Source organism: Rhododendron vialii, chromosome 1a (genome assembly GCF_030253575.1).
Source record: "Rhododendron vialii isolate Sample 1 chromosome 1a, ASM3025357v1".
NCBI classification, from domain to species: domain Eukaryota; kingdom Viridiplantae; phylum Streptophyta; class Magnoliopsida; order Ericales; family Ericaceae; genus Rhododendron; species Rhododendron vialii.
Window position 1 is genome coordinate 12,323,266 of NC_080557.1, and position 23,173 is coordinate 12,346,438.

The following is a 23,173-nucleotide window of genomic DNA, read 5'->3' on the forward strand; positions in this document are numbered from 1 at the left end:
TTTATGAAATAAAAAACGTAGAAGTAACGGAATTATTACATTTCATAAAGTCTTCCCAACTTAATTCGTCCAAATTCTTAAAATAGAATACTTACAACTTTATTTCGAATCAAACAAATGTGCTAATAAAATACAACATACGAAGCCTAAAAAAAAAGTTAGAACAAAGTATGTTGTTAGATTAGTTTGTTGTGCCACTTCCAAATCACTTGTGGATGTGGAAGCACCGTCACTTGATTGATGTTTGGTTTGAGCGAACTGCATGTCTTGCATGAGCCGGTATCTTTCCTCATGAAATGCTAACAGTGCTTCTTCTGCTTCATCTAATGTGTTGTACTTTTTCTTCAAGTTCCCTGCGTATCCATTAACTTGAAGTTCTGTGGCCGCCCAACTTGTATATATTCCCGGTTTACGGCCAACGAAAACCACCCAATACTTATCTTTATCTTCACTTGCCATGGAAAATCTATTCGGATACAACAATTACGATATTTCAATGTCAAACAATAGTAAGAGTATGGTTACAAATAAATATAGCTCAAATATATTTGACCGGCACATAGTGCACTACTTGGCTACAAGATATGTTGCCGAACGATTATTGAACCGTTGGCCCTCATAAGTTGTCCCGCCAAGGTAATGACTCGCCTTAAATTGTCTCATTTTATATCATCATGGCCTACATATAACCAACAATTGGACAACGAAACAGCCTGAAAACAGCAGCAGCAGTTCAAAAACCGTCAAAACTGTTCACAAACTGCAGTTTTTTATCACTGTCCTAAAACTGCACTGTCTATAAACTGCAGTTTCGACAAATCAACCTGGACACACAGCAGCACATCACCACAGAAAACCAACTTGGACACAGTACAACTGCCCAACACACAAATTGAAACATAGGCAGGAACAACAGCAGTTTGGACACAGTGATAACCCAAAAAAAATCCAGTTTGGACACATCAGTTTGGACACAGCTCGTTTGTGATATCCCCCCTTCTAATTCGTGCGCCCTGCTGTACCTCACACACATACTAACCAGAAAATATTCCTCATAGCCATGCCAAAACATACTTGGACACACACAACTGAACCTGCTGCACAAACTAAACCTTACACACACACACACACACAAAAACTGCACCTCACACACATACTAACCAAACCAAATACTGAACCTGCTACACATTGATCCTCACACACAGACACACCAAAACACTGCAGTTTGGACACATCATTGGACACAGCTAAAAACTGGAGAGATAGGGCTCAGAGCATGTATTTTAATTCACAAGGGTACGCATGGCTGCAACCAAAAGTTGCCCCGCCAAGGCACTACCATGATTTACTTTGTCATTTTTCCATCATTGCCCTATTAACAACCACTTGAACCATTGGAACAACAAACTGAACATAGCAAAAACAGCATGGTAAAAACTGAACAGAGCAGAAAATTGGACACACACACACTCTCTGCACCTGCTACACACATACACTACACCCCCTCCAAAACTGCAGAACCAGAACCAGAACATAGCAAACTGCAGAACCAGATCAGATTCCCCTGCACCTGCTACACACACACACACACACATTGCACCTGCTACACACACACACACACACACACAACACCCCCTCCCAAACTGCATAACCTGAACTTAACAATACAGCAGAACTGGAACCAGAACCAGAACAGAACAAAACTAAACTAAACCAGAACAGAACATAATGTGAACTGCAGAAACCTTTCAACTCCTCAAGTGGACAGATCAGAAATCATAATGGGCTCAGGAAATTAGTACGAAACGCACGAGTGTACGCATGGCTGCAACTAAAAGTTGTCCCGCCAAGGCACTACCTTCATTTACTGGGTCATTATTTCATCATTGCCCTCTTAAGAACCACTTAGAGGCTCAGAAACGTATCATTATAGCCCAAAAAACCCAATTCTATGCCAATAACAGGAACTTAACAGAACATAAAACTGCATGTAGGAACTTAACATAACTTAACAGATATCAACAGAAATGTAACATAACTGCAGATACCAACAGCAAATAGCTAGGACACAGCAATAACCCCAAAACAGTGCAGTTTGGGTAGGACACACCATTGGACACAGCTGAAAATTGCAGAGAGGGCTCAGATCATGTAATTTTATTCACTAGGGTGCGCATGGCTGCAATCAAAAGTTGCCCCGCCAAGGCACTACATTCGTTTAGGTTTGTAATTTTTTCATCATTGCCCTATTCGGGGTATAACAAAACTGTAACCTTAAGGGCTCGTTTGGAAGCCACAATAAGAAGGGGTATAACAAAATACACCCTTATAATACGTGGGGCCACCTGTATTTACATGACTAAGTAACCTGCAAAAACAGCTCACAAACTGCCCATTGAACTAGCAACACAGTTGCCCACACAACTGAAATCAACAGCACAGAAAAGTGGAAGGAACAGGTCACAAAACAAGCCTGCACCTGCACACACAAACTGACCCCTGCACCTGCTACAGTAGTTAACATAACCACCAACACAACTGCAGCATCACAAAATTTTCATCAGAACCACCAACAGAAATTAACATAAAACCATGGCCTTCATTTATGACATTTTTGGCTCAGAAAATTTTCATCATAGCCACTAGTTTACAAAATCACAAAATACCCCAGCTAACACATGGAAGCAGTGCATGGACTACTAACAGAATTGTGATTATGTGCAGGAATAAGTGGCCTAACCCACACCAAAACCACACACATACTGACCTGCACTTGCACAATTTGACACACACTGATCTGCAATTGCACAATTTCACCCACAAAACTGCACTTGTAAGTCACACAGTCTTGTGATTGAAAGTTGAAGTGCAGTTAAGTGCATGCAAATACGTATTGGACATGCGACGTGGCGTATCCAATAATTATTATTATTTTTTATAGGGGACACGTGGGGGACACGCTGAGGACACTGCAATTTGGACACACCATTGGACACAGCTGAAAACTGGGGTGATAGGGCTCAGATCATGTATTTTTATTCACAAAGGTATGCATGGCTGCAACAAAAGGTTGCCCCGCCAAGGCACTACATTCATTTACATTCTAATTTTGTCATCATTGCCCTATTAGGGGTACCAAAACTGCACAAAATTGCTTCCCACAGTTGAGAACAGAAAGAATATGGCCAAAACAGAACCTACTACAGAACAGAACCTCCCACACAGATAAAGACCAAACTGAACCATTCCCATTGCCACACACAGAGACCAAAGCTTATCCTCACACACACACACACAAAAATAACTGACACACACACTTAAGAACCCAAAAACTGCACCTGACACACACACACACACAACTGACACACACTTATCAACCCAAAAACTGAACCTGCTACAGAACTGATCCTCACACACTCACTCACACCAAAATTCCACCTCACACACACATTAACCAAAACTAGAACTGATCCTGCTCCCAAAACTCAAGTTGGTTCACAAGAAACTGAGCCTGCTCCACAAACCATAATAGTATATATTAAGAGGCTCAGAAAAGTATAATTATAGCCATTACAATCAACACTGAACAGAACCATCACATTTTGGTACACCTCATGTTATATGCAATTACAATAAGCACTACAGAAACCAACAACTCAAAATTCCATCATAGCCATTTACTTAACTGGATTGATTCATGCATTGCATTGGAGTTATGACAGGGCTCAGATCATGTATTTGTAATCACAATAGTAGTCATGGCTGCAACTTCTGTTACCCCGCCAATGTTTCTACGTTAATCACAACTAATGTATTCATTCATCATTGCCCTATTAATGGATTGATTCATCATTGCCATGGATCATCAGATTAGGTAGGATTTTTATGACAGTTGAATTGCACCTAATCACACAAACACACACAGTTTGCACATGCTCCACAAAGCTGCCAGTAAGTGGACAGAGGCTCAGAAATATTTCATCATAGCCGTCAATGGGCTCCGACAATATAATTCCATAATAAGGGTACTCATGGCTGTAACTACCGTTACCCCGCCACAATATCTACCTTAAATAAGAATTTAATCACTTCATCATTAACCTAGTAAGACTCACTTAAGTTGCGAACAACCTGTCATGCAAACAAACTTCATATTACAATCTTAAAAGATTAACAAAATTAGACATCCTCCATTGTTCATTATATATTTGACAAACTTCATAATACATTCCCAAATATTAGCAAAAACTATGCATCCAATGTAGTGAATGTACCATATTACATTACAAAAGGTAGCAAATGTTCATTAGGAATTAACAAAAAGCTTCCTAATTATGCCACTACAAAAAAAAGTGGGTAAAGTACCATTCTTGCTTATAATGGTACTTTAACCACTTCAAAAAGGCATTCATTCCTCAATGCCACTAGATGGGACCATACACTTCACTAGCAAGGATGGCCTCCACAAAAGCTTGCCTCTCCTCGGGCTTAGTCCCATAGAAGTCATCCACCCGCTCTTCCGCTTGCACGATTACTGCACTTAGCTTGAACTTCTCTGTCAACGTGATATCAAGCTTCGACAACTCATCTTTCACCATCGTGCGTCGGGCGGATAGCTCTTTGTCATAGCCAAACGAATTGGCCATCTTCTCCATATAGGTACTGCTTGATTTGAAGAAATTGTCCATGCTCGCATGAATGGACAACTCTGCATCACCTATTCTTGTCCTCTTTCTCTTGTTTGGGACTCCGGCATTGGCCGCCGGCATTGACCCATAGGGAGTGGACGTGGGGAGTGACGAATGAGGTGTGGGAGTTATGGGAGTTGTAGGAGTTACGGGAGTTGAGGGACTATTGGGGAGTTGTTGATCGTAGTTATCGAATAGGACATCATAAAAGTCATTGGAGTTGTGTGGCTCCACATTTTCATTGCGAATATCCAGCCGCGCCATTTCGTCATAATCTTCGGCGGCTGCCCCCGTAGCCCTATCCTTGCCAAATATGGTTTGCCAATCTTCAAAGTACGGGAAAGACTTCCCATACAAGCCTTGGGCCTTTTTAGGATAGGCCTACACAACCATTTGCAATTTTACTACGAATTCTCATGCCTTAATATTCAATTAAAGCATTGGAATTCAAGATGGGGACTTACCTTTTCATACGCATCCCATACGACTTGGTCCACGTCGATGGGTTTGTTGACCGCATCCCACCCGTATCCACTTAGGTTTGTAATGTCTACAATTCTAGCCCATACGCATTTCCAATACCTCACCTTGGAGTCAATGTGGGGGTTTGCCTTAAAGTTGCAGCCCGGGAGCACTTTCTCTAACTCCTTCTCCAAATGGGTGAAGTAACCCGTTTTGAAGCCATTATTGGCCTTCCACCTCTCTGCCGCTTCAGTGAGCATGCACTTCATTAGTGCATCCTCCTCCCTTTTCCTCCAACTCTTACGTTTTTGCTTTGTAGGCCTTTCCACTTCCACTACTTCCACATCGTTAGTAGCCATAGCTGCAAATGCATTTAAAATTGGCCAACAATTGTAACAGTACGACCTTAAACATTACGTTATGAAAAATACCGGCAAATTCAATAGTACGTTACAAGTTGTTCACAAATATAAGATTCGAACAAGTTTGAAATATTAGAATTACAATGTTGGACACCACAAAACGAAAATACAATCAAGGAAGGATGCCCTCCACTTGTCCCCCACCATTGGCTAACCAATGGTTATACATGGCCGCCGCTAGAGCATCCCTCCCCGCAGTCCACTCATTGGAACTCTCAACGTTAGCAATGTTATCATCAACAGGGACATCGTTCACATGTGCTCGTTCCCACGCAGTGTACTTGTGTTCAATGGGATCGTTCGGCATCTCTCTCTTAATTAGGTTATGAAGCAGACAACATGCTGACACGATACGACATTGAGTCCTTATAGGGTAATACGAGGGAGATCTCAAAATTGCAAACCGCATTTTGAGAACCCCGAAGCTTCTCTCAATGACATTCTTAGCGGCAGAGTGTTTCATGTTGAAGAACTCCTCTTTGCTTATTGGCATGTGACCTTGCCTCCAAATGTTAATGTGATATCGCTGTCCACGGTATGGTGCTAAAAAACCGTTGCCATTGGTGTAGCCGGCATCAACAAGGTAATATTATCCTGTAACGAATGGAAGACAACACATTGATCGGTGGATAACTTTAATAGAGTCAAAGTAAACTACAACTTAGGATATGAAACATACCACGGGGAACTCTAAGACCGTGGGGTCTTTCCATGGCGTTTCCAAGGATTCTAGAGTCTGTGGCTGATCCTTCCCAACCAGACAATACATAGACAAATTTAAGGTCCCGGGTACAAACACCCAAGACATTTGTAGCAATCTCACCTTTCCTCGACCTATATCGTGGCCTGTCCGCGGCCGGGGGATTTACTGGCACATACGTCCCATCCAAGGCCCCAAGACAATTCTAACAAAAGTGGACAAGAGTATTAACGTAAGTGAATATGTGGAACTAGAGGAAAGCTTGACAATGGATGACATATGAACAATTCAAAAGGACTATACCTGAAACCAATTCCACCTATTGTCTTCGTAGTTAACAGGTACAGGGTTGGGCGTCTCTAAGAGCATTCGGTGAAGGCGTAAGACAGCTTGGAGTACAGCATTAAATTGCCTACTTATTGCCTCAGTAGACCTATAGAATACAAATTTTGTACGCCTCTGCTTCGTATGGTGACCGAGGACCCATAAGAATATTGCTACCCTCTCCTCGAGACATACGTTGCGTGAGTCGGTTAACCCAACACCTTGGACTAAACAACACAATCTCAAAAAAGTTTGTCTATTCACCCTTAACTGTTCATGGCAATCCGTGTCATTACCCCTTACAAGCCTATTGATGTTGTTTACATGCGTCTGGTAAAAGTCTGGATTCGGAGACAACTCCGGACGACGAGGGCGAAACGTGGACGTGATGAACATGAACAAACGAAAAACACCAATGACAGCGTTCATAAAGGCCTGTAATGCCATCAATCCCTCTTGCTCTTCTCTTCTCCTTTTCTGTTTCCTATTTAATCTTGCCATCCTAAAAAACACTTACAAGGTTTAGGGTTTTTAATGAAAATCTATTGTTTGGATCCTAAAAAAACAATGAATAGATATGACAGCAAATAACCTGTTCACTACAAAAAAAAAAAAAGAAGGAATAGGTAGACATAAAAAAAAAAACTGCTTCACCAATGAACCAAAACTAGTGTAGGGTTTTTAATAAACTATCACCTCCTTATCAATTTAAAAAACTTCTAAGTCTTAACCCTTTAATGTCAATTTAAACTTAAAATCCATCATCTATGCATATATCTGTCACATCAAATAAACAAGTAACAAATCCGTATGGCTTTCCCTCAAGACCACTTTGAGCAGCCCATATTATCATGGGTCCCAAGGAGTCAGATTGTGCAGTGGCATTTTATCAAACATAACATATGCATTACCCATGGAACCATGTTTCTATCAATTATAAACCCAGTATAATCCCCATCTCATAGCATGAGAAAAGAAAATGAACTCCATGTATGGATTTTCAAACCCAACAGTACTATAGCACCCAATTATTTCCAATCCGATTGAAATGAAAGTCCGGTAGAAGTGTAGAACCAATTTTCTTTTGTTCATCCCCGGTCGTGTCCTCATTTTTTTGAATTATAGCGTTCGGCTTCGTCCTTCTTACTCAATGGCGAATACATAATTGCAGAAGAGTACACTAAAAAGATGTTCATGGCCTCCATTGTATTTTGGACACATGCTTTTACTAAGGTAAAATATGTGGAAGCAACAAATACTTTACTTGAACAACAAAAGAGAGATTTTATCAATCGATAATGAGAGAATGATTAAAAGTGACAAAAGCGAAAAGCCATCACAACAAAGCAATGCATCCCAACAAGGTCCGCGCCCAATGCATGCCCTTGCCAATCATATGTATGGCACTTGATTTCCAAAGACTACAAGGTTGGCTAGATCATCCTTTCTTTTATTGGACTTTTTTGTACCATATTTTAATTTATGATATAGTCAATGGGTAGAATATTAGACTTACATTTCCAATGATATAAGTAGTCCTAGGGTATTGCACACGGAAGTTCTAAATCAAAAACACAATATAGATTCAACACAATAGCAAGTCTGTGAGAGCTTTCCGTCAACAACCTATAAAAAGTAATTGCCCACAGATGTGAGAATCAGGCTGCGATAAAGAAGAGATCTCCAATGTAGTGGGAAAAAAGGTTAGGACAGTGAACAGCTACAAGTATATTGTCATGTTTTTTTTTTGCTACAACGCAAATGAGAACTTAGCTTCCAAATAAGAGCATGTATGAAATCATTTCTGCAGTCGATTTTACAATCTAGACTACGAAATAAAAAGTTTAAAGGCAGTGAGTAAAGTCATCAATTCTAACCACCTTCAGAATCAGTGTGGTGAACTTGAGTGATTTCTTGGAAATACTGATTTGAATCTGACCAAGCAAATGAAAATTTTCACACATGAATAATTCGTTACAAGAATATTGTGCCACCTAGTAAAGATTCACACAATAGAGAAAAATTGCTCATGGACCAATTATTAAACATCTGTGAGATGTTGAGTCTAGACAGCTAAAATCCTTATCGTCACTAAACCACTACATACATTCAGATATAGGGAAGCATGCTTTTAATTCAAAGTTAGAGCAAACTGAAAAGGGCACTTTTAGAGTTGTTATGAACCCATTGCAACTAAGTTTTCCACCAATCATGAAAATACTCATCATTTTCATACTGCTTCAGAGTTTCCTGATGTGAAAACATCTTCTTTGGTGGTTACACAACAAATAAATTCCAAACGAATTTCCAAAAATTGCTCCACAAAACCAAATCACAAAAAAAGAATAACCAACCAAGCCTTACTAGTCATCGTTATACATAACAATCCCTAGATTCTTCCCATGTCATTCTACCCTAGTCATATAATGCACGTGCGTAGGGCTGCAAACAAATAGTACGAACTGCTTCTTCCCACATTTTATAGAGTCTCTGTTTGCGACCTATGAACACTACGTATGTCCTTCCCTGCACCTCCTAATTTCTCATCAGCAAAAATAAAAAGATCTTCCCTGCGCCTAATTTTTGATCACCAAAACATAAAAAAGAACAGAAGGGTGTCAGTTTCAGCCCTTTAATGTGTTCATCCCTCAGTTTAGGGCTAATTTCTTTCATGAGCTTGATAATTGGCCCAAAGTTGGATCTATATGAGATTGGTAATACTTTTTAGCAAAACCACAAAACCCACATACCAAATGGAACAAAAATACTGCCAAAAAAAAATTCAACAGAAAATAGAACAGAAAATTCTACCAAATCGACCGAAGCACCCAAATGAATCGAACTCTCAAATTGACTAGCACACAAATCGAACATAAACAGTGTAAAAACGATCCCTTAACACTCCAAAAAAATCGAACAAGGAAGAAATATACCTCAATGAATCAAACGCAAATCGACCAGCACCCAAATCGCCATAAACCTCTTCTTCTCTTTCGAACAAAAACCCTACCGAGAAGAGTTGCGACAGAAATGGTACCTGGGAGTCGAAACCCACAAAACCCACAAACCAAATCAAACAAAAACACAAACAAAATCATAAATCAACACAACTTGTACAGAAAAATCAACAAAAACAGGAAAAAGTCGAAGAACAAGAATTACCCGATGAATCGAACTTCAAATCGACCAAAGCACCCAAATCGCCACACTTCTTCCCTTTCGAACAAGACAGAGAGAAGACTGCGCGACAGAAAATGGAGCCTCGAGAGTGGAAAAGGGGGATTACGAGGGGTAAGATCGTCTGAGATTAGGGGGGATTCGACATTGCTACCTCAAACCCTAGCCATCTGCAATCCCCCCTCAGCCTGTATAAGGAGGGGTTATGGAGTCGGTGGTTTGAAGAATACCCCCGGTAAAAACCCTTCCCAAACCAGGCCATACAGGTGGCCCCACGTATTATAAGGGTGTATTTTGTTATACCCCTTCTTATTGTGGCTTCCAAACGAGCCCCAATTTCTTATATTGGTGACGAAAATTTTCGTCATCGATATGACCCATCGGTGATGAATTTTTTCGTCGCCAAATAGCACAATAAGCGAGGAAAAAAATTTCGTCACAAATTATTCACTTTTTAGTGATGAAATATTTCGTCATCAAAAGGCACTATAGGTGACGAAAAATAGATTTCATCACCAGGTAGGAATTTTCGACAACCTTTAGTCGACAAATTTTTTTTGTCACCTATATTATTTGTGACGAAAAACATGTAATTTGTGACGATTTTCATTCGTCACCCAATATAATTTTTCTTGTAGTGTCCCTTGTGCGGGCTTTCCTCCCCTTGGTGGGTCTTTCTCACCCCTTGCGGTTGTGTTTTGATGTACTGAATTTGAGTTTTCGGTGTAGTGGCTATTATGTTGCAGCCCAGAACACAGTGTATGGGTGCGGGATGCCTACTTGGCTTGTTTCTCTCCCTTGGCATGTATCTCTTCTTTGTGGGATGCTTGTCTTTCACGATCTACTGTTTCTATCTCTATCAATGGAACTATCTACCGTTTTGAGGAAAAAAAACAAACAAACATAACTTTGTAAGATTAAAGATGTGGATCGGATATGATATATCACTACAACAAATTATACAATTTCCAACTAAAATTGCTGACTAAAAAAACTTTGGTAGCCAAATATTAAGAAATTACCGACTAAATATAAAGTAGTCGGTAGAAGTGTTAATAATTCCCGACTAAACATATTTTAATCGCTAATAGTAGGTTTTTGCTGACTAATTAACAGTAAGTTTAGTCGGCGACAATTAAATTTTAAGCAATTTAAAAAATCAATAAATATAATACATTTTCCCAACAAATTATTTTTGTCGGTATTTAATGATATTAGACGACTAATAATAATTTTAGTTGGTAAAAGTCATTTTAACCAAATTAATAAATTAATAAATAAAATACAATTTCCCGACTAATTATTTTGGTTGCGATTTATTGATATCAGCTGACTAATAATAATTTTAGTCGGTGACAATCATTTGTTTATGAATTTAAAAAATCAATAAATAGAATATATTTTTCCGACTAATTAGTTTGGTCGGTATTTATTGATATTAGCCGACTAAAAATTGTTTTAGTTGGTAAATATCTTTTATTTTTTTCTCATTTTCAAAAAATTTCAAGAATGGAATATTTGTTCCAACTACATTGATTACAATGCAACTTTTCTGATCGAAACTGTTCCAATTTATTTTCTTCTTAATTATGAGATTCTTGTAAAATTTTGGCTCAATTGGATTAAGGAAATCCCTTTATCGACACGTAAATTCTTCAATTAAAATTTTTTGTTGTCCAATCAAGAGTTTATCCATACGCGGTTAACTTCATTTTTAGAATGAATAATTTAATTTGTATTACGTCAAAGATAGATGGTTTTGATTGCCAAAAAAGACCTCATGCGGGGTTCGGTTAGTGCAATATAACATTTAAACGTCTCTAAAGGCATAATATGTATTTCGATCACGAGGTTGCCGATAACAATTGATCTCTGATTTTGGTGACAATGCTATAAGCGGTAAGACGTGAAATTCTAACGGTTCAGATCGAACATTATAAAAAATGACTCGGTAGTTACCTTTATAATTTATACTTTTGATCTAATTGATAGTCAAATAAGTCTTATGTTGCATTTCTTGTTGTAGTAGGTACATGATCGCGAGACAATCATGATGATCGATGTAACAACCCGGATTTTTGACCCAATTTTTTTTTAATACAAATTTATATTTTAAAATTCCTAATTCAATAATTAATTAGATTGAATAATTAAAATATATTATTATGTGTACAATTGATATTATTTGCATTATTGTATAAGATATGTATTTAAACTTTAGATATACAGGAAATCAGTGATTCATATTCATCTCTTATCTTTCCTATCTAAACCCTAAGTAGAACTCTATTCAAACTAACTCTCCACTTCTCTATCTCTCATCCTATACATAAAAGCGTTCAGATACATCCTTACCATGTACATACATGCGTCCATATACATTAGAATTGAAAACCCCCCAAATGTGGCACTTGTCCCCTATCTTTTTATCCTTATCAGTATCACTCTCCTTCCTCATTCCACCACTTCTACACTTATCCTCTCACCTTCTCACTACCTTATTCTCTCTCATTATACGTACCCACATAAATTCGAAAATTGAACACCAGTATATTATTTTACTCCCAATTCTATTGTTGAGTATAGAGAGAGAGAGAGAGAGAGAGAGAGAGAGAGAGAGAGAGAGAGAGAGAGAGAGTTGTGGTCGTAGGTGTGTGCACACCGTTTGTTTCGTGGGCACACCGCCGCTGCAGGCCCTGTTGGAGTGCCGCCGGACGCTGCCTCGAGATTTCAGAACCACCATGGCGATCTACGGACACCGTACAACACTTATCCGGACTTAGAATCGCGTTTGAGGTAGTTTTTCAGAAACCCAAAACCTTTATCTGCATTTTAATGGAGTTACTTAGATTTAAAGTTTATTGAAGATGATGATCTGCTGTTAAATTGTTAATTTATTTTTAGTCCTGTTTATATTAAAATTTAGTTCGGTTGTGCTAGAATGATTAGTGTTATACCCTGTGAAAAATTATGATCGTTTAACAAGTGTTTGATTGTGAAATTATTATTGATGATGCATTATTGATTTGTATTTAGGTGGACGTTTACGTGTTTAATAAATTATTGGAGTAGATAAATGTTTATGAAATATTCACAAGAATATTTTACTAGTAAAAATTTATTTAGATTGTAAACAAGAAATATTTTAGATTATATATTAGTTAATCTTTAACTTTAATAAATATTAACTAGAATAGCCTCTCATAATTTTGTTGTTATAAAAATCTCATATTAATATTTAATATAGTTAGTAAATACTAAATTTTGCAATAAGTATTTTTTTCAATAAAAAAAATTAGTTTGTAAAATCTTTAAATAGTATGAGAGTTAAAGAAAATGTTTAAATAGTAGAAATGTTTTATAAAATTTTTAAATGAGAGAAATAGACTTAATTTTAAGTGTAGTAATTAATTGTTTGACTGAATATTATTTTGTTACTCGCATGATAAATTCTATGACATGATTAATTTTATCGCACGGTTATGTGTTGTTAGTACTTTTAGTTGAAATGTTGAACCGTGTGATATTTTGTTGTGGCTGTAGATTGGACAAATTGGTTCCCTGTGTGGTTATGAGTAGTGACTCATGTAGACGATGTTAAGTAAATGAAAATTGATAAAGTGTTGGAAGTGTGATTGTGTGGATTGTGATTTGAGCCATGGTGATGGCAAGGGTAACCTATGGGGCCCTGTGTTGAAATGGGTTACGTGAGGGGCCCGGTGTTGTGATGCTAACGTATGATACGTCATGGGAAGTTTCTCTTCGAGGAAGAGAATGGGTCCCATGAGACGGTTATAGTTAGTGAGACGTTAATGTATGATACGTCATGGGAAGTTTCTCTTGGAGAAAGAGAATGGGTCCCATGAGACGGTTATAGTTAGCGTGGGGTAGTGGATGTCCGACCCTAATGTACGATACGTCATGGGATGACTCAATCCTCCTGTTATGGTCTTAAGTGAGAACATACTCGGTACATAACTTAGATGCGCTCACCTAGGACCCTGGTGCAGGACAAGCAAGAGGAAGGGTGGACCCATGAGACGATTGTAGTTAGTGGATGTGGGAGGAAAGGATCTCGCGGAGAGAATCCTTAGATTACATGTAAGATGATGGATAGTAAAGAAAAAGACGACGTGTTATTATTTTGTACCTTCGGTGTATTATGAATTATTATATTGTTGATCTGCATATTGTGGTATTGGGTTTTAGGATTTCTACTTGGTGAATTATCACTCAGGATACGTTTGTATCCTGGCAAATCGTTTGCTTCGGCATTCAATTTGCCAGAGTGTGCAGGATTCCACAGTGGAGCAGTTGATACAGGTGGGACCCCCTGGAACGGAGTCTGGGCCAATGTTGCTTGGAATTCGTGTCAAAACTAGAGTCGCTCTGGAGTTGCTTTTGTTAAATAAATGTACATAGATTTTTGTATTATTTTGAAATTGTAATTTTTGTATAAGGATAAATAGGGGCCTAATAGTTTGTAAAATTCAGTGTATTTTTGGGTTAATGCTTCCGAAATTCCTTGGAAAATCGGGGCGTGACAATTGAGACCTTTGATTTTGTTGCACTTGTTAAATTATTCATTATCGTAAATTTGTGGCTTGATCATGTTTAGAAAATTCCTTTATGGAGACATGGACTCATTAAGAAAATAGTATTTTTCATTCGATAAGTTGTCTAATCAAAAGCGATCTCAACTATAACTCGGTAAGAATGATCTAATCCATAATAAATTAAAGACAGATGGTTTTGATCTTGAAAAAGATCTCAAGTGTGGCTTAAGTGGTGTGCTATTAGACTTTAATGCTTCTGGAAGCAGTAAAACTATTCCAATCATGTGGTCGTTAATACTGAATGATCTTCAATTTTGGTAACAATTCTATAATCAATAAGACGTGAAATCCTAACGGTTCAGATAAAGCATTATAAAAAAACATCCATGGTGAAAAAGTATAGGGTTTATATGAAATGGTGGCGCAATTAGAGCTCACTAAATATTTTCCCCCAAATTCTCAAACTAGATAATTGTTGACTAAATTAGGTTTATTAGTCGGAAAAATTGTAATTTTTTTGTGGGACAATTGAAATTTCTGCGAAAATTGTTGGCGGTTGTCTCTTTCCCAAAAAACGACATTGTTTAAGCTCAACAAAGGTGATAGGTCTCTCTTTACCCTTATCTTCGTCACTTCGTCTATCTCCCCAATGCTGAACACAGGTCTCTCTCTCTCTCTCCAACGCCCAACACAGGTCTTTCTGTCTCTCCCCAATGCCATCCTCGCTGTAGCCTTGTTCTCTTGTCGAACGACAACAGAAATCGGAGCCCAGTCTTCATTATTCATGGCCAAGGTCGCTCTGCTTCTCCTCAACAGGTAGAATCCAAGCTCAATCTTTGTTTTGCATGTGTTGAATAAACTGATTATCTACTGATTTGGTTGATTTCTCTCATAATCTTGGTTTTGCATGTGACTGTTATACGGTGAAAAATGTACCACATTGAACCCCCAAATTTACTTTCACATTAATTACTAATTTGGTCTGATTTTGAGTCCAATTTTGTTCACCCTAGTTGCCATGTAAATGTCCAATTGAACACGTTAAATAAAGTAAACTTCCTTCGTTGCTTAGGTAAGAAATATGAATATATGTTGTACGGCCTTTGCAGTTCGAGCTTTCATATTTTCAGGTCCTGGATCTATATCAGATGCTTGAACATCTATTAGTACATATTTACGTCTGACACTAGGTACCAAAGTATAGAAATAGTGGGTGCTGTTACTAAAGAGTATATTGTTGATGCATGAATAGTTCCAAAAGACAGCCCGAGACCTATTTTTTCTGGGAATCTGCGGAAACAGGAGTCACAGAGAAATCACATTATGTAATGTCACGTCTTAATATTGGAGTTTGTCTGAAATTTACTAGCTAGACTTTGGTTGTTTGATATTGTCCTCTACTCTATTAAAGCAATATATAGTTAGTGACGAAATTGCACACAAGTTTGAATGTCTTGGGTGCTGACTGTTCCCAAAATGAGTGGTTCTTTTTAATGGAACATAATAGGATATGGGCTTCACTGGGAGAGAGGCAAGAGTTATTTTATGTCATCTTAGAGCATCCACACCCATGACTAGCTCCATTTTCATTTTTGGACAATAAATAGTGTTGTTTTGCACACACAAAAAAAAAAAGAACAGTCAAAGGTGTTACAAACCCATGTTATCTATTTCTTTCAATCTTTCTGAATCTCGAAAAGGGCAATTTTGCCATATATGACCAAAAATTTGGTATTTGCCAAATTTGAGATAATTTTGGCATTGTGGGTGTGGCACCCAATATGCAATTTATTGTGCCATTTTTGAGATATGGCAAGGAATATCGCAAAAAATGGGCTAGTGGTATGGATGCTCTTATTTTAAGATCAAAAATCCTTCGAGGCAGGGTATTTTGAACCCCTCTGTGCCACTCCTTCAGGTATATTTTAAGCCCACCATTAGTATTTTGGGGTATGTATGGATGATAGCCCCAATCAAAGTTTTATATAAGGGAAGGAAATTTGGGTTGAAGAAGTTCAGTTGCCATGACTAATAAGGCTCGATTGTTTGTGGATCCTGTTTTGTTTCTCGAATGGATGGCCAAACAGACTCGTCTTTCTTTTCTGGTGCCATGTAATCAAGTATCCCATAATTGGTTAGCAACAAACGGACTCGTCTTTCTTTGCTTATGGCTAACTATTCTATTATGATTTCTGCTGGTGTTATTTGTTGGATTGTAATATGCCATGGTTATTTGAATATGCAACGCTGAATCTTATGATGGAGGGAAAAAAAGCATTTGTTTTTAACATGTGGATAGTAACAATTGTTATTGGAAGATTTCCTTTTCATTTTGGATGGTTATAATTGGAAGTGAATGAATAACGATTGTTCTTTTGACGGTGTTCTTATGCTTTTGTTAGTTATTCCTTTCTATTTTCTACATATACTTAGGCCATATGTAGTGATGTAAAAAAAAAAAAAAAACAGAGTAATGTTGTATAACCTTTAGTTAATTTTGTAGGTCAGAAGTAATGGACAAGAGTTGAATGACGATAAGAAATAGGTTGATAAGTAGATAGTATAAACTGGGGGTGGAATCTTTCCTATAATTTGCGATTGTGAATTTAGGACCACAACCTGAGATTCGGTGTCCATGTATTGATTGTCTAAATGGCACAAAACTTAGCAGTGCACTTGTTAAGATCCATTTGATGCTGAAAGGAATTGACTCATCTTACAAGACTTGGGTGCACCATAGGGAATTTGTTCCTGCACCTCAAGCACATGATGATGACCATCATGACCCCAATGAAGGTAATGGGGATGAAATTGGAGGGCAGGTCTCCGAGGATGGCAACCAATTGCCTAATATGTTGGAACAGATCTTTGTTGGTGGCCTCTTGATGACGATATCGATGAATTGCCTGCTAATCTTGGGAGGCGCAATGTATGGAGTTTCGATAAGTTGTTCAATGCTGCTCAATGTAAAACTTATCCTGGATGTGAAAAGACTGTGCTAGAATTCATTGTTGAAATGCTTCATGTTAAAGTATACAAGAAGTTGACGAATGACACATTCAATATCATTATGAATACTATTAAAAAGATGCGATCAGACTATGATGAGGCTATTCCTTGGAACATTTATGAAGCAAAGAAATTTTTAAGGGATTTTGGGTTTGGGATATCTGCCTATTCATGCATGCATAAATGACTGTGCACTCTTTTGGAAGGAGAATGAAAATATGAAAAATTGTCCAAAGTTTAATGAGCCTAGGTACAAGGTGAACAATGGTACGAGTAAAAAGATCCCCCACAAGATACTACGGTACTTACCATTGACTCTGAGACTAAAAATGCTATATTGTTGTGAGAAAATAGCTCCTGATATGAGATGACACAAAGACAAATGTGTAGATGATGATGAATTGCGTTATCCTGCTGATGCTGAGGAATGGAAGAACTTTGATGAACGATTTCCCGATTTTGCTGCCGATCCGCGAAATGTAAGGCTTGGGATGGCTACTGATGGTTTTAATCCCTTGGACACATGAGTCAATCATATGGTATGTGGCCTGTAATCATGGTGCCTTACAATCTCTCGCCGTGGAAGTGCATGAAAGAGCCCATTTGCTTCATGTCACTGCTTATTTCGGGCCCATCGTCCATTGGAAAAGATATTGATGTTTACTTGCGTCCGTTAGGTGAAGGAGTTGTGGAAGAATGGTGTGCAAACTTATGATGCCTCTACTGGAAAAACTTTTACGACGCATGCATGTGTTTTTTGGACCATCCACGACTTCCCTACTTATGGCATGATGTTTGGGTGGTCTACAAAGTGTTATTTGGCTTGTCCCATTTGCAATGAGGATAACTCATCAGTTAGTTTAACGAGTAAGCTAGATTGGATATTTGGGTGCTTGCCGCTGGTTACCTGAGAACCACATTTGGCGAAGGAGCAAGCTTTTTAATGGTAAATTTGAGGATATGACCAGACCTATGGAGTTGTCGGGCCAAGAAATATTAGAGCAAATTAACACATACGAGCCATTTGGGAAACATCCAAGTAAGAGCATGAAAAGAAAAATGGATGAGTTTGAGAAAAATTTGAATTGGGGGAAGAAAAACATTTTGTTTGAGCTCTCTTACTTTGAGTTTCTCAATCTCCGATGGAATCTCGATGTCATGCACATAGGGAAGAATATATGTGAAAATTTGGGCATAGATGGAAAGAACAAGGATACGAAAAAGGCACGAAAGGATTTGAAGGATCAGAAATTACGCAAGGAGTTGCACCTAAAAAGGCGTGCAAATGGGTCATTTGAAAAACCCCTGGCCATGTACACATTATCAACGAAAGAGAGAAGGCTTTTGCAATTTCTTAAAATCGATCAAGTTCCCAGATGGATATGCAGCGAATATCTCTAAATGTGTGAACACTCGTGGTGGCAAGCTATCGGGGCTCAAAAATCATGATTATCATGTCCTTTTGCAAAGACTAATCCCGATTGGTATGCGTGGCTATTTGAACAAGGAAATTGGAACGGTGTTGTTTTAGTTCAGTAACTTCTACCAACAGTTGTGCTAAAAAACAGTGATGAAGAGCGATTTGGATAAACTTTAGGAGAACATTATACTTGTATTTTGCAAGCTTAAAAAGATTTTTCCTCTCGCTTTCTTTGACGTAATGGTACACTTGGCTATTCACCTGCCCCACAAGGTTAAACTAGAAGGCCAGTGCATTACCGATGGATGTACCCTATTGAAAGGTATGTATAACTATTGTACTAATTGTGTCATTTACTTATAATCCTATTCATAACCTAATAGCGTGGTATTTTTTATAGACTACTTGGAGTTTTGAAAAAACTTGTTGGTAATAAAGCTCGTCCCGAAGGTTCAATTGTGGAGGCTTACGTTTCTAAAGAATGTACAACCTTTTGTTCTATGTATCTCGATGGAATTAAGACAGTGTTTAATCGCAAGAATGGAATGACGATGGTGGTGAGCGTGAACTGGGGTTAAGGGCTTTCACTCAGCAAATCCGTCCCTTCAGTATAATCCTGAGAGCACCTGATGTACCTGTCACCCAACAAGACATGGCTCATTGGTTTGTCTTGTACAATAACCCTGAAGTAGAAACATATCTAGAGTACATATTTACTTCATTATTTTTCTTTTCTATATTTGGTTGGGGTTTTATTAGCATTCATAATCCTCTATATTAACAAGGATACACAAGAATTTGTTGGGAAATGGCAATACACTTTACATTGCGAAGAGACAATGCAAAGAGTTTCTTAGTGGTTCAAAGGGCATATAAGACATAGAAAATTGAATTTACTCACGCGTCACATTAAGCTATGTTTATTTAAAGTAGCATAACAATAATTTTTAATGTAGGTGAATGAATTGTGGAAGCAAAGGTCTCCAGAAGTAACTAATGAGTTGTGGTCACTGGTCAATAGACTTGAACCAATAATAAACACATATTCAGGGTGCATTTCTAATGGCGACCGTTTCCATACTATTGAACGGGACAACTGACACACAAGTCAAAATAGTGGGGTGGCAGTGGAAGGGGAGCACGAAGGCCATACAATAAACTATTACGGTTTCTTAACCAAAGTATGGGAAATGGCCTATTTATTCAATCATCGAGTTATTTTGTTCCAGTGCGAATGGTCAATTCCAGTTGCAGTAGATTTTTTCGGGTTGATGCACATTGCTCAAGCATTGATGTAAAAAGTCAATGGTATAAGGATGACCCATTCGTTTTTCCAAGTCAAGTCCAACAAGTATTCTACATTGCAGATACAAAGTTGGGTGAGCATTGGAAAGTAGTAGAATGAATTCAATGTCGAGGAATCTGGAATGTCCCAAGATGGATAGTTTTGAAACCAATGGGTCTCCAAATGAAGTTTTTTAGCAGGAAATAACTACAGATTTGTTGTTGAAGATCCTCCCATCGTAACCTCTTTGAGGAGAAATGATATTGAACCTGCAATTATTAGGGAGGAAGAAGATCATAGCGATGAGGATGAAGAAGACCTAATGGGTGATCTAGACGATGAAGAAAAGAGGAAGAAAATCAAAGTGATTCTGATGATGATTTTGACGTAGAAGCTTAATGTACCAAGAAATTTGGTGGTCCCTACTTGTACCTAGGATTAACTCTGAAATTAGTTTTAGCAATTGTATTTCTTTTTCTGATCTAGAGTTATCTACATGTATGCTTACATATGGGTGACAAAGGTTCAGTGTAATAGACTTCTTCTTGAGCAATATCGTTAAATCAACTTTGTTGATTATTCAAAAGGCATGTACTAAAATCACCTATAGACTAATACATTCGTACAAGGCCAAAGAAGATGGGAAGAGATAACAATTAAAAGAGAAACTATGCATAATACCTGGTCTTCTGTAGAATGGCAGAATGCACACTGAATTTTATTAGTAATAGTCTCGAACCTAGCAATAGCTTCATCCATGGACTAGCAATAAATTTGTCTATGCCAAAAACACTTCAAACATGTTGCTTTTGCTTTTGTGTAGTATGTGGTAGTTTGGATACAAATTATTTACTCTTATTTTGCAGGTGCATCTTCAGTAAAGCGGCGGCGTGTGCGAGGGCCAACACGTGGAAAAAGAATTAGAAGGATAATTGTTAAGAATAAAGGGGAGAGGATCCTAGCTTATGTGACACCGGAAATAAGAGTATTTTGCGGAAACAATGCAAACAAGGTGGCAAGTCAAGTAGGGACACAAATTAGGTGGATATGTCCTATTATGGGATTTTACCCCTTGTGGAAAAGTGTTGATTCAACGTTGAAAGATGCCATCTTACAAGTGGTCCGGGTAAGAATGCCTAATTTGAATGGTTATCGGCATAACACCCTCATAACGTAAAGATTGCAGATTGCATTCTGTTAGTGAATTCTCTAATATATGTTTGTAGGAGAAAATTAAAGTCACCGAAAATGAAGTTGAGTCTACTGAGTTAGTTGAGGAAGTTTTTCATGAAAAGGCAAATCTACTCTACAAAGATTGGAAATGGAGAATGGACGATTTCTATGCAAAGACATTGTGCGATAGCAAAGGCGCATATCAGCATCCTTTTCAAGAGACACCCACAGATGACTGGAAGTACATGATCGATCATGTATTCAAGGATCCAAAACGAAAGGTTAATTGAATACTTATTGGAGTTACATTTCCAACTCTAACTTAATATCTAACAAATGATTTTTTCAACCCCGCAAAGATGCTAGCAAATTAAATAGAGAGGTCGTACCTTATGGTCATACTATGGGCTCTCGATCCTTTGCTGCTGCAATGACTATTGCGGTGAGACATTTTGCACAACTAATTATGCAATGACATCGATGTCTTGGTTTTGCTAGTTTAAGAATCCATTAACATTGCATTACATAGTTTTGTCTTCTTTTAATAACCAGTAGCATGTCAGCTTCCTTTCTCTTTTATTTTTTTGGCTGACGAAACTTACTTTTGTTCATAGTGTTGCTATTGATGATGGGTTGTGCCTATTCTGTTATGATTTTTGCTAGTGCTATTTGCTAGATTGTTAATATGCTATGGTTATTTGAATATGCTAGGCTGATCATTCTGGTGAAATTTGTAATGAGGGACATCATGATGATGGAAATGGTAATGAGGGAAATGGTAATGAGGGAAGAAAGAAGCTTGATTTTTGTGATTTATACGAGGCATCACATAGATTGAGAGATACATACGAATAGATTGATCCAATATGCCAAGAGAAACATGTATGCATTTAATGTTGAATCCTTTACTTATTTTTGTCTGCTTTTTAATTAGTCCATTCCTTATGTCTTTGTTGTTTGTTTTCTTTTTTCTGAAATGATAGGCGATGATTGTGGCAATGCATGACGTTGCAGCTCTGTCCAGCACTCCACTATCAGGTGAAGAAATTTCAAAGGAGTGCCTCGGGGAGTCGAAGACAAAGAACTATATAAGAGGATTCGGGAATGGGCCAAAGCCATCTACCTATCTTTCCAAATCCAAGTCACAGTTAGCACGCCAGGACCAACTGTAAAAACTTCAAATTGAGTTGGATTTAATTCGTGAAGAACAAAGAAGGGAGAGGGAAGAGGAGAAGACGCGATGGGAGGAAAAGCAAAAGTAACCCAAGAGGAACAAAGACGACGCGAGGAGAAGAGAGAGGATGAAAATAGGCAGTGGGAGGAGGAGAAGGCACGAAGGGAGGAAGAAGAAAAGCAATGCGAGGAGGAACAAAGAAGACACGAGGAGGAGCGAGATGAGGAGAAGAGGCAGTGGGAGGAGGCACAAAGGCGACACGATGAGGAGCGGTTTGTACTTCTAAAAGAGATGGATGTATTCAAAAGCTTTATGATGAGCCAATTGCAGAATGGTGGACGAGGCAGCATGGGAGCAGGGTGATGGTGGCTCAAATATACAGTAAGTAGTTTGAGAATATCAATTTTAGAATTGACTTTGATGCTAAGTAGGAAATTTGGAATTGCAATCAGTAAGTATTTTTTTTGAGGAGTGATGTTGTAGTGGTTGGGGAATTTTTAAGTGTTGGACATTAATACCCATTAAGTAGTATTTTTGAGGTTCTATCAGTTGGACAAAGCCTTTGAGGTTCTCGATGGAACATGGTAAGGATTCGTTTGTCGTATAAGGCGTTTGAATGCTAAAATCATAAATGAATTAGTTTTTTTTGTTTAAAAGTTTCTAACAGAGAAATTTATGGTGTTTTTAGTGTTGAATTCAAAGGCCAGAGGAAACAATTATAATATAAGGAATTACTCGTTTTCAATTGAAAGGTTTTTGGATGTTTGATCATGGTATTAAGCT

At 38.0% G+C, this 23,173-nt stretch overlaps 2 protein-coding genes and 1 long non-coding RNA gene across 3 annotated transcripts; all 3 read left to right on the top strand.

Moving 5' to 3' along the window:
- Window positions 1–11,716: 11,716 nt before the first annotated feature.
- Window positions 11,717–14,315, top strand: LOC131328263 (uncharacterized). Its single transcript, XM_058361227.1, has 3 exons — window positions 11,717–11,724; window positions 12,467–12,569; window positions 13,983–14,315. The coding sequence occupies exons 1-3, from the start codon at window positions 11,717–11,719 to the stop codon at window positions 14,193–14,195; spliced, it is 324 nt and encodes a 107-aa protein (XP_058217210.1). The 3' UTR covers window positions 14,196–14,315.
- A 5,677-nt stretch (window positions 14,316–19,992) lies between these two features.
- On the top strand, window positions 19,993–21,614 carry LOC131328268 (uncharacterized). The gene is made up of 5 exons (XM_058361237.1): window positions 19,993–20,137; window positions 20,244–20,430; window positions 20,530–20,566; window positions 20,867–21,169; window positions 21,270–21,614. The coding sequence occupies exons 1-5, from the start codon at window positions 19,993–19,995 to the stop codon at window positions 21,504–21,506; spliced, it is 909 nt and encodes a 302-aa protein (XP_058217220.1). The 3' UTR covers window positions 21,507–21,614.
- Window positions 21,615–21,834: 220 nt separating this feature from the next.
- LOC131302316 (uncharacterized) lies at window positions 21,835–22,763 on the top strand. The gene is made up of 3 exons (XR_009191692.1): window positions 21,835–22,098; window positions 22,200–22,474; window positions 22,591–22,763. It is a non-coding gene; the product is annotated as an uncharacterized LOC131302316 (long non-coding RNA).
- The last annotated feature ends 410 nt before the right edge of the window (window positions 22,764–23,173 follow it).

What these genes read in the sequence shown, in the direction of transcription:
- LOC131328263 (XM_058361227.1), top strand. An exon ending in GACTTAGAATCGCGTTTGAG is followed by an intron (nt 12,570 to 13,982) that starts GTAGTTTTTCAG and finishes ATTGGGTTTTAG; the next exon opens with GATTTCTACTTGGTGAATTA.
- LOC131328268 (XM_058361237.1), top strand. Translation starts at nt 19,993, where the DNA reads ATGGTCAATTCCAGTTGCAGTAGATTTTTTCGGGTTGATGCACATTGC. An exon ending in ATTCTGATGATGATTTTGAC is followed by an intron (nt 20,431 to 20,529) that starts GTAGAAGCTTAA and finishes TTTCTGATCTAG; the next exon opens with AGTTATCTACATGTATGCTT. An exon ending in CTTACATATGGGTGACAAAG is followed by an intron (nt 20,567 to 20,866) that starts GTTCAGTGTAAT and finishes GCTTTTGTGTAG; the next exon opens with TATGTGGTAGTTTGGATACA.